Here is a 17,466-nt window from a genome sequence, read left to right as displayed (position 1 = left end):
TCTCTTCTACTGGACAAGTGACCCTAACTCTTAAGATATGCATTTAAGGGCCATTTTTACAGGACTTTTTTCTTGTTTTGGTCCATACTACCTCCTGCAAAAATGTGGAAACCAAAGAGCTTGCAGTAGGAGAGATGTGTTCCACAGGAGCGAAGATGAACAAGCCACATATGTTTGAGATCCAATGTTCCTAGACATTGTTTTCTTGTTTTAGTCCATACTACCGTCTCTGAAAGTTGCCTACACTACAATCTCAGCAACGTCAGTACTGGTGCATGTATTCCACTTTCTGAGATATCAGAACGATTTTTGTTTATAACTTTTGAGTCGGTCGTTTCTTGACCAGGATCCTTTGCCTAAAATTGGTACATGTACCTTTCTCCATCATTACTGCAAGCTTGTAACAGCATCATGGGATCACCCTGTACAAGGAAGTACTGTGTGAAAAAGTTGCACAAATACTCAGTCGGGTTGCGGTTGCGGTAACAATGAGTCACAGATGGAATCAATCATCTACACAAATACTTGTCTGTAACAATTTGTGGCGAAATGAAATGATAACATAGGTTCAGTCGTAGGTAAAGAAGTTGCCACACTTTAGTTCGTTAACAGAATACCGGCGAACTGTAATCAATCTGTAAATGACATTAATTACAAAATACTCATGCCACCCATCCTAGAATGCTATTTCTTTGCCCTGTACCCTTTGAGACTGGAGCTCTTTTTGATCTTTCTCGAGACTGTCTAACCTAAAAAACTGTCCAGTCCACGCCACACAGACCTTCTACCCGTGTAGCCGCTTTTGTGTGTAGTGGACACCTGATCTATTTAGCGGAACCCGAAACCCCACCTCCCTACGGCGCAAGTCGAGGAATCTGCAGCCTACGCCGTCGCAGAACCGTCTGAGCCTCTGATTCAGACCCTCCTCTCGGCTCTGCACCAAAGGTCCGCAGTCGGTCCTGTCGACGATGCTGCAGATGGTTAGCTCTGCCTTCATATCACTGGCAAGACTGAGAGTCTTTACCAACTCAGACAGCCGCCGGAAACCAGCGAAAGCCTCTTCCGATCCTTGGCGACACACGTCATTAGTACCATTAGAGCCACCACCTGCAGTTGGCTGCACTCTGTGCCCTTCATGGCATCCGGAAGGACTCTTTCCATATCTTGGATAACTCCCCCCGGTATGCACACGGTGTGCACATTGGCTTTCTTCCCGTCCTTAGTTGCCATATCCCTAAGGGGCTCCATCACCCGTCTAGCATTGGAGCTCCCAGTGACAAGCAGTCCCACCCTCTGCGCTTCTCCGGACCTCTCAGGAAGACCGGCCACTGCCGCAGCAGGCGATGCCGCGCTTGCTGGCTCAGAAGTACTTTCAACAGTGGGCAGTACCTCAAACCTGATACGGAGGCGTAAGGGGACAACCTTGCGGCCAGCACTAACATACGCCTTCCGCCTAGGGATTCGCGACCCCGCCACGGTTTGTCAATCACCGTCACGCAAGTAGTATTCCGACAACAAATCGCAGTCTTTGGTTTGCTTTACCCGCAACATTAACCACGTTATCGTTCCAACTTAAGTTATTCGTAATTTAGTCGAGTTTACAGCCTTTAAATCTGTGTGATTTATCGTGCAACCGAAATTTAGCGGATTCCTTTTAGTACTCATGTGAATGATTCACACATTTATTTTAGAGTCAATACCCTCATTTTGCACCTTACAGTTACCATGTCTAAGTCATTTTGCAATTCGTTTTGGTCATCTGATGGAAATGAGCGTTTGGCGCCCCTTGCGGGGCAGGTCCGGCCGCCTTGGTGCAGGTCTTATTACATTCGACGTCACATTGGGCGACCTGAGCGCCGGATGGGGATGAAATAATGATGAAGACAACACAACACCCAGTCCCTGAGCGGAGAAAATCTCAGACCCAGCCGGGAATCGAACTCGGGCCCGTAGGACGGCAATCCGTCACGTTACCACCCAGCTATCGGGGCGGACTTGGTTATCTAATGACTTTACAAGACGGTAACTGACAACATCATTCAGCAGCAATCTAATAGAGCTGCTCAGATTGTCTTCTAAATCGTTTCTGTAGTTAGGAACAAGGTTGTAAATCCGGACAAACTCTTTATAGATTATAATTTGTGTAAAATTATTGTTATCCGTTACTAAAATATTGCACACATCGGATGCATATAACTCGCACAAGACGGGTTAAAATGAGTGTTCATCACCAAAAATGCTCTGGTGTGGACTAATGCTCAGCAAATTTTGTTGGTGTAGCTCTGTAATGCTCTATATTTTGTATACTTCAACATATTTAACTGCTTCATCTACTTTTCTGTAAATCACACTGTTCTCGAAATTTTCATTATTCAGTCACATCCCCAGCTACCAAGAATGATTGTAAAACAAAAGCCATGCAAACTCTCTATTTGTGTTTGTGTAACATTCATACACCAATATCGCTAGTCATCACAAGTTTAGAGTGCTTATTACTGCATTCAAAATGAAAGACACACATTTTGTTGAAATGTGGTATTACCGAGTGAATTACTTTGTACGAAATATTATAGAGCTTATTGGCAAAGAATATTAATGAAACTTTAAAATAGTTGTTCCAGAACTAATGCCAGATTAATTTTTATCTCGTGCATCACCATACGTCTACTTTTGTCAACAAAATGAATCGATAATCAATTAGTGATATGCAAAACTGAAATAATTTCATCATAATTATAATAATGTTTGCTGAAAATGTATCTGAGCTGAGACTCATCAGTAAGTCTAGGACATGAGTTTCCCAGTTTAGGCTTATTACCTCAAAAATGTAGCCTATGAGCTTATTTTATTTCAGTATTTGTAGACTACAGAACAGATTCTTTTACACCATAAGTAGAGCTGAAATGTTTGTAATGAGTCGTATCAAAATTTAATAACAAATTAATTGCCTAAAATAATGTGTTGATACTTTCAAATCTTTCATTAGCTGCAGTTTGAGTAGGATAACTGGTACTACTTTATATTCCAATGTTTATTTCATATGCAAAAAATACAAATTTTCATTTCTTGACTGTGTAAGTAAAGTATCATTAATGTATGTAAATCACACCTAAAGACCAAAAATATTATCGAAGACTGATACCAGGACGCACTGCAATGTTCTGGAAATCGCTGCTAATGGCATTTAGTTGTCTGCAATGAAGTGACGCGTACAGAAACTTTTTAATTCCTGGCATTTGTCAGAAGAAAGAACGTTACGATTCCGATTTTCCAAATAGTACAGATTTTTATTTTATTCACAAATAGAGAACACTGCTGTGAACACAAGCAACAAAACTGTTGTTCTAGTTTTCAAAGATTTTAGGTTTAAAATAACAGCTGTAAAAGAAAATCAAATAATAAAATTACGTGGCATGCATGTATAACCTCATTTGTCTTATAATGCTTTTACACATCTGTATTAAAATTTTTCGTTAGCGAAGGCATCCTGCTAGATTATTTTGTGAACTATGTAACGAGTGAGAAGAAAATTTAGAACTCGATAACCAATTGATCAGTATGCCATTTAGTTCAAGCATTTAGCGTGAATTTCAGTTTCATCTCAAGCTTAAGATTACTGGTAGATGAAACATCATTTCGTATAATGCTTTAAAATCCGTAGTTCACTCCATCCTAGCTAGAAGTGGTGCAGAGACTGCACTGCTCTATTGTGCGATATCGGTGTCAACTCTAGCAGGGGCTATTAGCAATTTACTAAAAAGAGCGGCATGAATGATCACCGATTTAACTTGTTAGATAGTGTAATAGGGACACTGAAAGATCTCCACTTATGTATACTAGAAGAAAGACGCGGAATAACGTCGCAAAAACAAGATTACACTACTCCAAACAACCGTTTTTGAACATGTGTATATGAGTGGGGTGAATGGGAGAGAGGGTGTTGAGGTTGTGAAGAAGCGATGATGGGCTATCTTGGCCCTGAGTCCAGATCCTGTTAACGAATTTCTCCTGTAGCGGCTATGAAGCTAAATCTCATGGCAAAGAAAGTGGAGAACATTTCCGAAATCTTAGAAGATGCAACAAGTCCACTAAAGAGACAGCTTACACTAAACTCGTTCGTCCTCTGTTAGAATATTGCTGCGCGGTGTGGGATCCTTACCAGGTGGGATTGACGGAGGACATCGAGAGGGTGCAAAAAAGGGCAGCTCGTTTTGTATTATCGCGTTATAGGGGAGAGAGTGTGGCAGATATGATACACGAGTTGGGATGGAAGTCATTACAGCATAGACGTTTTTCGTCGCGGCGAGAGCTTTTTACGAAATTTCAGTCACCAACTTTCTCTTCCGAATGCGAAAATATTTTGTTGAGCCCAACCTACATAGGTAGGAATGATCATCAAAATAAAATAAGAGAAATCAGAGCTCGAACAGAAAGGTTTAGGTGTTCGTTTTTCCCGCTCGCTGTTCGGGAGTGGAATAGTAGAGAGATAGTATGATTGTGGTTCGATGAACCCTCTGCCAAGCACTTAAATGTGAATTGCAGAGTAGTCATGTAGATGTAGATGTAGATGAACACCGAGAGAATTTCATACAAAACGCTACCCGGCAAAATAAAAATTTCACAACGCACTTTTCGCAGAGCGGAGATTTAGATGTTCAGGAGGTTCAAGCCAGATCAAGCAATGTGGAATAAAAAATAACACTTCGGTCTGTACTGCTTTACTATTCTTTAAACTATGAAGCAGTAAAGGAATGACTTATTCTCGAATGCGCTGGCTTAATTAAACTTGTTCAAAATACTAAACAATTATTTACATTCAACACTTATTGCTTCTGTATATCATATACACACAAATCTTTTTTCATTATGTAAATTCCGTAAATAGTGCTACATATCATGAAGAGATAGCTTTCATCCTAAAAAAGGCCACTTCAAATTTTACGTAGGGTGTGTAATACAAACTGCTTTTCTTGACCTCTCTTCTTCATAATGCTGTACATCTCGTCTAGGTACGATCCGAGTAGCATGTATAATATCCACATACTAATGTTGCTTGTAATATCCGTATATTAATGAGTGTTATAACTTTTATTTTCGTATATGTTTGTGAAATGATAGGAACCGGATGTATCTGTATTTGCAAAACAGTATTCTTGTCATCCTTGTTCGAAGTCGTTTTACACCACATAAAACGTTTTTGATATTGTCAGTGAGTCCACATTTTTATTACATATCTGGAAATAATAATGTTTAAACAATAATAGTGATGACTCAAAACTAGAATTACATAGTTCTATTTTTCATTTCTAACCTATGTATTTAACCTTAAATACTACTTTATCGCGTCGTAGATCATTTAGCAGTTTCTAGGGCAGCCTGTCGGCGAAAGCTAGCCAAATAAAAAATATGAATAATTTGCACATCAAACGAATTAATTGCAACAATACAGTAATTACAACAATAAATGCCGGTATAGTTCTGCACTAATTTCTGATCTTCGCTGTCATTTTTCTACGTATTAATATTTTCAGGTATGTAAAAAAAATTAAGAGCTCACTGATGATGGCACAGACGTTCTGAACGTGTAAGGACAAAAAAATCAAGTAGAATTTGTGTTTTTCCATAAGTGGAAGGCGCTCCCGCAATCTCTTTATGCTAACCCGGCTACTTCACTCACTGCAAACCAAAACTGAAACTCTACCTTCTCCAAAGCACAGCGTATTTTCATACTTTCGGTTACTCATACATTTTTCGGCACCTATGTGACACAGTCCATGGGTATCCACCTCTTTGTTTTTGAATGTGTGCATTATAGGCGTTACTGATTGGTACACTTTAGGTCTAAATAAGCATCATTATGCACCTCTGCTGCCATTGCATGTCTTAACAAATGCCGGTAACGTCTTGGTATGTAGGGTTACAGTTTAGGATGTGATAGCTTTTTTACTAATTTTTGTCGGCAAGTGTCATGTTTAATTTGCTTTCATTTGTCATAGTATCTTTCCCTGCCGCCTGCTATGAGACAAGAAAATAGCTTTCACAATACAAAATAAAAGAGAGAACATACCAGCAGAAGATATGACAAAACACGGCTTTTACCAACAAACATACAAGTCGATGTGACAAAAAGGTGAAATATTTATGCAGAAAGGAGAGTTCGAAAAAAAGTTAATTTATGTATGCTATCACCACTCGCGGTTTAGCAAGAAGTAATTAATTACAAACAACATGCTGTACTGTGAACTATATGCGTGGCATATGATGTATAAGAACGCAACAGGCCTTCTGCGCACAAGATGAACAGCGTGTTAGTTCTCCGCAGGTCGCCAGATAGCGTTGAATGTCGGCCAATAGGGCAAAGGCGAAGTTTCTGGAGTTCGCCGTTGCAGCGGCCGGCCGCCGTGGCGCTACAGTCGCCTACAGACTATGTATATAACGTACGCCAGCGGCGCGTCAGTCATAGTTTGTTGTTAGCCAGCGCTCGTTGTAGAGGTTTCGAGGCATTAATTGCAGATTCTGTTAACCATGTCATTTAGGAGCTTGCGATTAAGCTTCCTGGGGGTGGCGGTATGCGCCCTGCTGCTGCCCCTCGCGGCTTCTGGGGCGGCGGGCGGCGAACGGCAGGAACGAGACATGAGCGGCTTCTTCGGACACGACTTCTGGAAACAGTTCGAGCGAGGGTAAGTCTCCCATTCATAAAATTGATAAACTAATTCGTAACAACTAAATGCTTGAATTTCAGTGCGTTGCTGTCCATATATAAGGTTAATTGTCTGCTACTTTAGCCAACTCTTTACTCTTCGTTGAAATTTAATCGTTATCTGCCAGTGTTTTGCAGATAGTTTTTTTTTTTTCTCTCTCAGTAAGACAGGAATTTTTAACCGTTGAAGTATGTAAAACTAAAAAGAAAAATTAAGTTTCTGGAAAAATGGAAGTATATTATCATCTGCAATGCATTTAGCAATAAACAAGTTCAAGTTAGTGTATTGTTGACAAGTTTGCGCATTACTTAAGGGGTTGACTAATTTCTTATCTGTGCTTGCAGCAAAGCTCATATTTTCGAACATTTTTTACTCATATGTGATAGTGTTTCATCTTTGTAATTGCTAAGAAAAGACAACAAACAACTCGTTACAGTCTACAGCGCAAAAGAGTAGAACTTGGTACAGAATGAAAAGAGTGGAACTTTGTTCAGAATGATTTTGGCGCTGTATTTATGTAGAAGTTCGCTAGTGGTTGACGTCTTCGTACTCTGAACGCAAGTAAAAATAAATTCTATAAATGTTCCACGAGTCGCTTCTCTCATACTGCCGTAGATAAATGTATTTGACAGTGCACTGCGTAAACGAAGACAACTTGTGTAGCTACAACACATATGATCTGTGTTAACAGGCTTCGTTAATGAAACCAGATACTTCGCTGAGAGCCGTATTTATTGCAATTTTTGCATTAACTGATTACGCATTTTCGATATATCAAAAGGTAATCGGGTTAACCGATCAAAAATGTTACATTACCGATTCTCGTAAACATTTTCACATGTCATTAGTTTCTTTGTTCCCACGTCAGTAGTTTCCATCCCATCTGCTTCCTCCGAATTGTCTTTTTAAATTTTCAGATTTCAGTTTTACCGTAAGTTGGTTGACGTGAATAATTCATGTCTAAATCTCGTAAATGAAAACAATGAAATAATTGGTTCGGCTGTGAAAATGTGATTGTATACAGTTGTCGCCGTGCCTATAGTCACACCTCAGATCCGAGTAACTGCAATTAGCGAGATTGAAGGGGAATCTTGAAGCTGTTCCCGCCCAGTTCCCGTCCACGCTATTGAAAAGCGAGAATCGCAACAATAGCATGCAGTTGTGAATTGAAGACACCAGCGCAGTCCTTTTAAAATACAATGAGTCTGTAACCATGAAATAGAATAATGGCAGGGTTTGATGTGTATTAAATGAGGTAAGGAGAAGCGAATATTTCCCCAAGCCATGGTTTCAGAACTGCGTGACATCTTAACATCGCAGGGACCACAGGACGAGCTGAGTTCAGGTTTCTCAGCCGCCGAATTCGTTGAAAGCGACTGCAAAGCTGATACTCGAAATACAGGGAAAAGAATTAACAATGAATCAGTTGTAGGTACCAAAAAATGGCTCTGAGCACTGTGGGACTTAACATCTTAGGTCATCAGTCTCCTAGAACTTAGAACTACTTAAACCTAACTAACCTAAGGACATCACACACATCCATGCCCGAGGCAGGATTCGAACCTGCGACCGTAGCAGTCCCGCGGTCCCGGACAGAAGCGCCCAGAAACGCACGGCCACCGCGGCCGGCAGTTAGGTACGAAATCTGGTTGAATATTAGATATTTCGTGGGCATTTGGGGCTATTTCTGTGCTCGTTCATGAAATGCATTAAGCAGTACGTAGTATAGGTCAAATCGACGCTGTGTTACTTTCGGCTTTTGAGAACAAGTGCATGCGAAATATCCAGATAGATACTTGACTGAACTTGTCAAACACCGTGTTTTTCTGAAACGGCGAGGCAGCCTAAGACTCAAAGGTAGCATCCAACGTGTCTAAAAGTAGTGTGATAGGACTACTGCTGTTCACGATATAGGTAAATGACTGGGAGAATAACGTAGTAGCCATGTGAGCTCGTTCACAGGCTAAGCGGTTGGCTAAGGGAGGTGATATCATTAGAAAGTGCCTAAATGGAAAGATACTTGTAGATGATCAGCACCTACAGCAAAGATTGACAGCTCACCCCAAGCATGTGTAAACGTAATGAGACGCGTGTAAACAGGCTATAGGATTTGATTTCAGAATGATTCTTTCATTCTGCAGCTGATTATGCGCGGTTTTCAGAAAATTCGTAGCCGCGGTTAAAATTGGTGCCGGACTGGGGCTCCAGCCGTAGGCTGAGGCTAAGCAATCTTTCAGCAAATTAATCTCTTCCAGAGTGCTGCAGTGTGGTAATGTTATTTATTGACTGAAAGGTAAAAAAGTTGATACGAGCATTTTCGCGAAAGGGAAGGTGGTGGGTTTGTGTCCCGTTCGGCACTCTGTTTAAATCTACCAGGAGGTTTCAACCCCTTGTCATTTTACTACATGATCGTCGAGCAGTCACTGCAATCAGTCATAACCTTGAAGTATCTCAGAATTTCTGTCGGAGCGATATAAGGTGAAGCGACCACATACTCTTTTTCATTAAAAGTATCCGACCACCTATTAGTGCTCATTAATATAGGGTATGTGGACTCTTAGCCTTTATGACGGATTGAACTCTGCTGGTGACATTTTCAGTATAGTGCCTGAATGTCTGTGTACGAATGACAGCCAATTTTTCCTCAAGAGTCGAAACCAAGAAGGTATTGATGTTGTTGCCGGGGTCTTGAGTGAAGTCAACGTACTAACTCATTCCCGGATCGGGACTCGTGCAGGTCACTCACATGTTATTGTCCACAAATCATGCCTCTGTCATGTTGATACATACAATCAGCATCTCCGAACTGTTTCTCTACTGTATGCTGTACAGTTCTGCAAAATGCGTTCATAGCCTTCCGCATTTGGAATTTCTTAAGCGCAATAGGGGATCACTCCCAAACACGAAAAAGAGCACGTTCCATAACACCACCTCCTTTGTTCTTCACTGCTGACCCTACACACGATGGCAGGTAACATTCTTCAGGAATTCGCCAAACCCAAACCCTTCCATCGGACTGGCACAGAGATCATCATTTAACGTGATTCATCATTCCAAATCGTTCTTTTCCACTCATTCAGTGCCCATTGGCGACACTCTTAACACCACCACAAGCGCCACTTAGCGGCATTGACCACAGAAATGTGTGGCTGATGAAGAGATGCTCGATCATTCTTTTTAAGTGCGTATGTACAGTCATTGCCCTAGCTGGACTGTCGATAGCACTTTGGAACTCACGAGTGATTCCTTCTTGTAATGTCATGTATTTTTTACAACGATCCTTCGCAGCACTTGACGCTCTATGTCCATCATTTCATAAGTTATGCCAGTTTTGGTTTAGCTGTTTTTTGCTTCGCGTTGACACTTCGGTCACATCACAAGCAATCGACTTGGGCATATTTAGCAGAGTTGGAACATCACCGCTGGATTTGTTGCCCAGATGATATCCAATGACTAGTCCAAGTTCGAAGTCACTGATCTCTCCTGATCGACCCACTGTGCTTTCCATGCTTCTCTACCGCAACGTACCACCACGTTTTATGCTTGCGGCCCGATCCTCCACAATATGTAGGGGTGTTCACATACTTTTGATGAGAGAGTTTATATTTAGATCTAGCCCTGGATAAGGACAGATGCCAGATGCAAATTTTCTTGGAAAGATACTTTGGAGCCGGCCGAGCGGTTCTAGGCGCTTCAGTCTGCTACGGTCGCAGGTTCGAATCCTGCCTCGGGCATGGATGTGTGTGATGTCCGTAGTTTAGTTAAGATTAAGTAGTTCCAAGTTCTAGAGGGCTGATGATCTCAGATGTTAAGTCCCATATTGTTCAGAGCCATTTGAACCATTATGGCACTTTGGATGAGCCACTGGTTCGCGAAAGGGAATGCTTACAAATCCCACATCCGATCTATTCCAGAGTGTTGTTAGTCATTTGGCACACTCTTGAGTCGTATTAACGAAAGAAGTAAAACTGATTCAAAGAAGAGCCACACAGAAATGTACAACAAACGTTAGTGCGAAAACTTACAAGAAAGACGTTGTGCATTGCGGAGAAACTTACTTTAATTCTGAGAGGCCACGCTCCGACGACGACATTAAAGGTAGAGAAATTCTATACGTAGATAAATTGCGGGGAGTTGGTATCGTGTTACGTACCGTTCGGTGACTTCAGGAATTCAGATGTAGTTATAGAAGAATATTAATTTTGTTGTCATTTTAAATTGACGTAGGTATGTAGGGCTCATAGCAATTAAAGCTAACAGGGGTTATTGGAATACCAAGAAGGAAAGCAAGAGTGTTGATAGGTTTGTTGACTTATGTGACACTGATGGAAATGTTGAAAAACCAGAATTGGCTCTCTCTTGAAGACAGATGCCTATCATCCCGTTACCTCGTGAAGACCTCCAAACAAAGTTTATAAATTGGAAATTTGTGACAAGGACTTATTGGACCAAATTGCTGAGGTCATCGGTCCCTAAGCTCACACACTACTTAATTTGCCTTACTCTAAGGACGACAGACACACCCATGCCCGAGGGAGGACTCGAACCTCCGACGGGGGAAGTCCAAAGTTTATAAAACCAATATCAAGTCAAAACAGGAACATACTTCGGCCCCCTATGTACCACTCCTGTAATAACCGCGAAGACAAGGTTAGACCAATTCTCCAGCCAAGCCGCGATGTTCATTTATTTCATTTTTGTTTATTTATCTTTATTCATCGAAGGATCATCTCAGAATGATGTAGATCAACATATACAACACACAGCATATATTATGTGTTTTTTTGAGGATAGTACAGGTAATCTATGAGGGTAAGACGTGTGATTCCAGACCCATTTCGTTAAAGTACCGGGACAGCAGAGTTTCATTCCTTATGTCTGCATGTAATGGCACGAAAAGGAGGTTTTAGGAGACTTCGCAGTATTTGATTGCATGTTGATGATTATGACTACAACAATGAGGGATAGTGATGTTGGTGGAGTAACTCGCAATCCCCTCCACTAACTGGGAGGGGATCAATGTTCCAAACAAGACGACACCACCACCACCTGAACTTACTACACCGGTTAATACTGATCAGACAATCCAAGCTCTCACTGACATCATTATGGAATGCTGTACAGTAGCTACGTCTTCAGTTTAAGGGCGCGCGTGAAAAACGTTCTGAATGTCGAGAGAATGAAGACAATGTATGCCTTTTTTGCACATAACGTATTAATATTAAAAAAAATGAGTTAGTCACAGGATTATGTTGCTCCTCCAAATCACTGCAAAAAAAAAAAAAATAGTGCGACAAATTAGAAAATAAATAACTGATGTTTTAAGTGCCATAATAGGAAACTGACTGGTTCTAAGTGCCAATAAGACCGTTTTTGTTCAAAGTGCCATTGATTTGGGATAATACAAGTAGAGAAACACAACAGAAATATTTTAACTATTAGAACTGTAATCAACATAATCAATTTCTCACTTCTTTAACGTTAATGAAAAAATCTCCCAATTACACAACTCCATTTTCGGATGAGACGTCGCAAAGTTTTAAAGTAATACCCATGGGCATGGAGGAAGAAATGGCAGCATTATAAACAGGTCTTTCTGTTTCGCAACTGATAAACATGGCTGCTCTTTCAAATAATTTACGATGTAGCATATATCTGCCATGGTCTTTCTTCTTTCGGATACATTTAACATTATCCATACTTCTGTTTCAGGATAAGTATTTTTAATAGTTATTTGAGATGGGTGAGTGAGACACTTTGACTATACTGCATTTGGAGGTCTTACACGCCTGCATTGCAACATCTTTAAAATCAAAGAAATCAGCTGTATGCACTGCATTGACATTTGGAACTCCCGAGAGAAGCCGTACTTGGAAAAACGGTGTAACAGTGAATGTTTGAAACATTTTTCTCCATAATTTGACGCCTGGGACAAGTCTAAGGACATGCAACATAGTACCGAAAACACACTAACACTGTAAACGCGTTTTTGGAAAAAAGTCACTTCGAATTTTTCTATTTCCACTCTTCAATTGTCCACCAGTCTGCCTGACAACTACTACCGCAACATACACAAGATTTCATTTCAGAGCGACGGTGGGAAACCTGTCGAGTTCTGAAACACCTGCGTCGTACGGATAGATTAAGCCACCACGTCAGGCATCAGTTACAACACCGATGATCGTGAGGACATGGTAATCAAATCGATTTCAAGAGCACTTCGAACCCGCTTGATAACTTCATTCCCATGGATCACGTCAGCCACTGCGTGTGGGCACATTAGACATGAAAAACAAAAATGCCCTGAGTCTGATAATATTACTCCACTGAAACTGAAATATTTGCTGCCACACAGCGTCGTTATTCTGAAGAATGTTTATAACACCTGTCTTCAGACACCTGTCTGTGGTGTTAATGCAGTCTTCCTTCCTGCTCCCAATACGCGACTGGAACGGAAGCAGCCCTGACTCGTGTTACGATCCTAAGTATCCTCCGCCATACACTTCAAAGTGGTTTGCAGCGTACGTATGCAGATGTTGACGAAACTTCATTTTCTAACCTATCCACAAAGCAGTCCTCAACTGCAGGCCTAACAGCAGAAGGGCTCTGGCGTCCCATGGAATGACGAGAAGAAAATTTTAATGTTAGAGCATAATTGTCGTCCTAGGTTTATAACATGTCACGATGACCGCTCCATGTTAGTGATACAGAAGCGGAAAAACAACACGGTTGTAAGGCTAGACAAATCTGAGAAACCTCGTAGGCGCGGTACAAGACTAACGGACTTAATCCAGATCTCGGGATCTGGCTCACCTTTGAACAAAAATCAACATAGTTTAAAGGCTTGTAGGTCCGCATATGTTGGGTACTTCACATCCTTGTTAGCACACACACACACACACACACACACACATGCGGCCAGGAAGCACAATAAAAGGGTCGTTATGAGCTAGTACAATGTGCGAGAAGCTGCCGATGTATTGTCCAAAAGCTAAAAGATCTCCAGCGTTGCGGCACTTAACGCTATTGTGTCAATTTTTGCTTCATGAGGTAGCTTCATCTGTGAGCAAGGGCTCCAGTTTTTACACCGGGACATACGAGTATGTTTTTTTTCTGCCGGAACCGGTTGTTGCAACATGTGGGTTTGACAAGCATAGAGCACAATAGGGCAGAGAGAGCGTAGTGGCAGGTCGGCGGATGTGTCGATTACAGCTATCACGCTGCGGAAGTAGCGCACGGGGATCGCGCACGCCGAACTGCCCGCTGATCTGCGGGTGGCGAATGATAAGCTCCGTACGGACGTCCGAGTGTGTCCAGTGATAGTGAAGACGATCGATACTCAGCCCACTGTCACTCTGTGACAAAAGTACTGCGCCGCAGGGGCTGACATAGCTGACTCGTAATGAAGCCATGTGCAGCTCGACTAGAGATTGAAGCCTCGCTGTTGCTGTTTCTGAAACAACTGCTACTCGTTCAGACGAGTAATTCGACAGAACATTCGTAAGTCTCATACTAAAAACCGATACTAGGAATCCTGAGCAGGCTTTCGCGAGAAATTAGGCGTTTTCTTTGTTTTTGTAGGCTTCCTTCTGGCTGATTTTTTTTTTTTTAAGCACTTCCTATGAGTTTTTCCGCACGTTTTCAGCATGAGACAATGCGTGCCGTAGCACTTCGTATCTGCTCGTTGCCCAGTGTTAATTCGATATAATTTCCGTCTACCGTGAGGTAGATAGATTCGTAGTTTAATCTTGGGTTGTACAAGTAGTGGGCTGGACATCGGCAGAATTTTATTTGGAGATCAATCCAAACATTTGCTGGTGTAAATGCACTTTGACTATTGCGCTTCCGAATACTAGTGCACTATCTCAACGTCTGTGAGGCTTATTGGAGCCGGGCGACCGCTACGGTCGCAGGTTCGAATCCTTCCTCGGGCACGGATGTGTGTGATGTCCTTAGATTAGTTAGGTTTAAGTAGTTGTAAGCTCTAGGGGACTAATGACCTCAGATTGTAAATCCGAAAGTTCTCAGAGCCATTTGAACCATTTTGAACCCGTCAGAGGACATTAAAAATCTTCACACACTCGCCGATTGTGTGTTCATGTAGGAAGTTACTTTGACATCGGACCATGTCTTCTTGGTGATTGATGTCGGGTAGTGTATATTCTTCCTCATGGGCAATTACATTAGCAGGTGTGAGCGATGGCGGTGAAGTGCGCCAGCGTGTGGGGGGTGACCTTGGTGCAAAGTGCAGCGCAGCCAGGGAAGCCGGACAAGAGCGGCTGCAGACGGGCAGCTGCAGAGCTCGGCCTATCGACCGCAACAGCAGGCTGCTGCAGCACCGCTCTTCAATCTGTACCCAGCAAACCTCCCGCGCCCAGAGGCCTACAGCCGCCGATTTTTGTTGAATCAGAAGCGTACCTGTCCTCGTAAACCTTCCCTGTTCCACTGGAGACTCCAGCCACTGGTCCTGCAGCAACATGTAAATCTCCATCCATTCTCCGCAAGCCACCTGACGGTGTGTGGTGGAGGGTACCTTGAGTACCTCTACCGGTTCTACCCTTCTATTCCAGTCTCGTATTGTTCGAGGAAAGAAGGATTGTCGGTATGCTTCTGTGTGGGCTCTAATCTCTCTGATTTTATCCTCATGGTCTCTTCGCGAGATATACGTAGGAGGGAGCAATATGCTGCTTGACTCTTCGGTGAAGGTATGTTCTCGAAACTTTAACAAAAGCCCGTACCGAGCTACTGAGCGTCTCTCCTGCAGAGTCTTCCACTGGAGTTTATCTATCATCTCCGTAACGCTTTCGCGATTACTAAATGATCCTGTAACGAAGCGCGCTGCTCTCCGTTGGATCTTCTCTATCTCCTCTATCAACCCCATCTGGTACGGATCCCACACTGCTGAGCAGTATTCAAGCAGTGGGCGAACAATCGTACTGTAACCTACTTCCTTTGTTTTCGGATTGCATTTCCTTAGGATTCTTGCAATGAATCTGTTTGGCATCTGTTTTACCGACTATCAACTTTATATGATCATTCCATTTTAAATCACTCCTAATGCGTACTCCCAGATAATTTATGGAATTAACTGCTTCCAGTTGCTGACGTGCTATATTGTAGCTAAATGATAAGGGATCTATCTTTGTATGTATTCGCTGCACATTACACTTGTCTACATTGAGATTCAATTGCCATTCCCTGCACCATGCGTCAATTCGCTGCAGATCCTCCTGCATTTCAGTACAATTTTCCATTGTTAAAACCTCTCGATATACCACAGCATCATCCGCAAAAAGCCTCAGTGAACTTCTGATGTTATCCACAAGGTTATTTATGTATATTGTGAATAGCAACGGTCCTATGATACTCCCCTGCGGCACACCTGAAATCACTCTTACTTCGGAAGACTTCTCTCCATTGAGAATGACATACTGCATTCTGCTATCTAGGAACTCTTCAATCCAATCACACAATTGATGTGATGGTCCATATGCTCTTACATCTGCGACTTTTTCATACACTATCTGATCAAAAATATCCGGACACGTGTTAGTGGACATTAATGCAGCCAACCTTCGTCTTTATGACTGCTTGAACTCTGCTTTTGACACTTCCATTGATTTTCCGCATGTCTGTGTAGGAATGACAGCCCATTTTTCCTCAATAACCGAAACCAGAGAAAGTTATGATGTTGGACACTGGGGTCTGGAGTGAAGTCACTGTTTACCTCATCTGAAGGTGTCCCATTTGGTTCAGGTCGGGATTATTGGCACGCCGGTCCATTTCAGGAATGTTATTGGCCACTCATCATTCCCTCACTGATGTTACCTCATGACAGGGTGCATCGTCGCCTGCTACAGTTATCGTTTCCTAACTGTTCTTCTACTGTACGCAGTATGAAAGGCTGTAAATAGTGATCATGTCCTTCCCCACTAACAAGGGGAGGCCACGGCGTTCGGAACGCGGATTTACTGCAAACTTCGTACACTCGTAGTACTCCACGAGGACAACAAAATGTGTAAGCAGAAGCGCGTACTTCTCAAGCGTTATTGAGAAAATCGCAAGATAATTTCGGTCGTCAAGTATAGACATGTGCTTGACCGTTTTTACCAGGAAGAGGCGGCAGCGTTCAAGTCCCGTAATTGCTGGATCGAGTCCCGTTCGTCAGTTTTTTTTAACACAGTCATTTTCTTTACTATTTATATTACCATTGATATAATGGAAAAAATACGTATAATCGGATGAGCTTTTATTAAATTTATTTTTATTATCACAAATAATATAATATTCATAACTATCGACTAGTAAACAAACTGATACTGAAAATGTATGCTTGTCCGTGTCTTCAAAATTGTTCGTATTTAATCGAAAAAGAACGAGGAATTGCTTCTCGTGAAGACGCTATTAAAATACACTCGGTACCGCATGAGCAATTATCAGCGGCGATATTTGAGGAAATGCTGCGTTATGCATGGTTTGCTTCCAAATAATCGACTGAAAGAGAGGTTCCTGAAAATGTTAACGAGGTTTGTTTTTCCACGGAAAACCTCAAAAGACCTTGTGTACACGGAAACAGCATTTATTCAATGCAGCTGGTGCGTTTGACATTGTTTTCCATGTTTTTACGAAAAATACCATCCTGCCATTGTACTCGTAATGTCGAAAGCGACGATTAATTGTACATCTTTCGAAAGCCATCTGTGACGGTCAAAACTTGGAGGTAACAAGTCGTTTCCGGCTCCTTCCAGGTATAAGGACCTTCTCA

General features: G+C 42.0%; 1 protein-coding gene across 2 annotated transcripts in view; it reads left to right on the top strand.

Annotated features, from left to right (window-relative positions):
• Positions 1–17,466, top strand: part of LOC126278070 (transforming growth factor-beta-induced protein ig-h3-like) — a 172,188-nt gene that overhangs the window by 50,599 nt on the left and 104,123 nt on the right. Inside the window, exon 2 of one of the 2 annotated variants that reach the window (XM_049977900.1) lies at positions 6,537–6,680. In XM_049977900.1, the coding sequence (XP_049833857.1) occupies positions 6,537–6,680 (144 nt within the window). Of the gene's footprint in view, positions 1–6,312; positions 6,681–17,466 lie in introns of those variants that run through there. The other variant, XM_049977901.1, reaches the window with a different exon arrangement.

The sequence above is a fragment of the Schistocerca gregaria genome, chromosome 6, assembly GCF_023897955.1.
Source record: "Schistocerca gregaria isolate iqSchGreg1 chromosome 6, iqSchGreg1.2, whole genome shotgun sequence".
Classification (NCBI taxonomy): domain Eukaryota; kingdom Metazoa; phylum Arthropoda; class Insecta; order Orthoptera; family Acrididae; genus Schistocerca; species Schistocerca gregaria.
The sequence above is the reverse complement of the archived record's forward strand: the minus strand, read 5'-3'. Positions and strand labels throughout refer to the sequence as shown.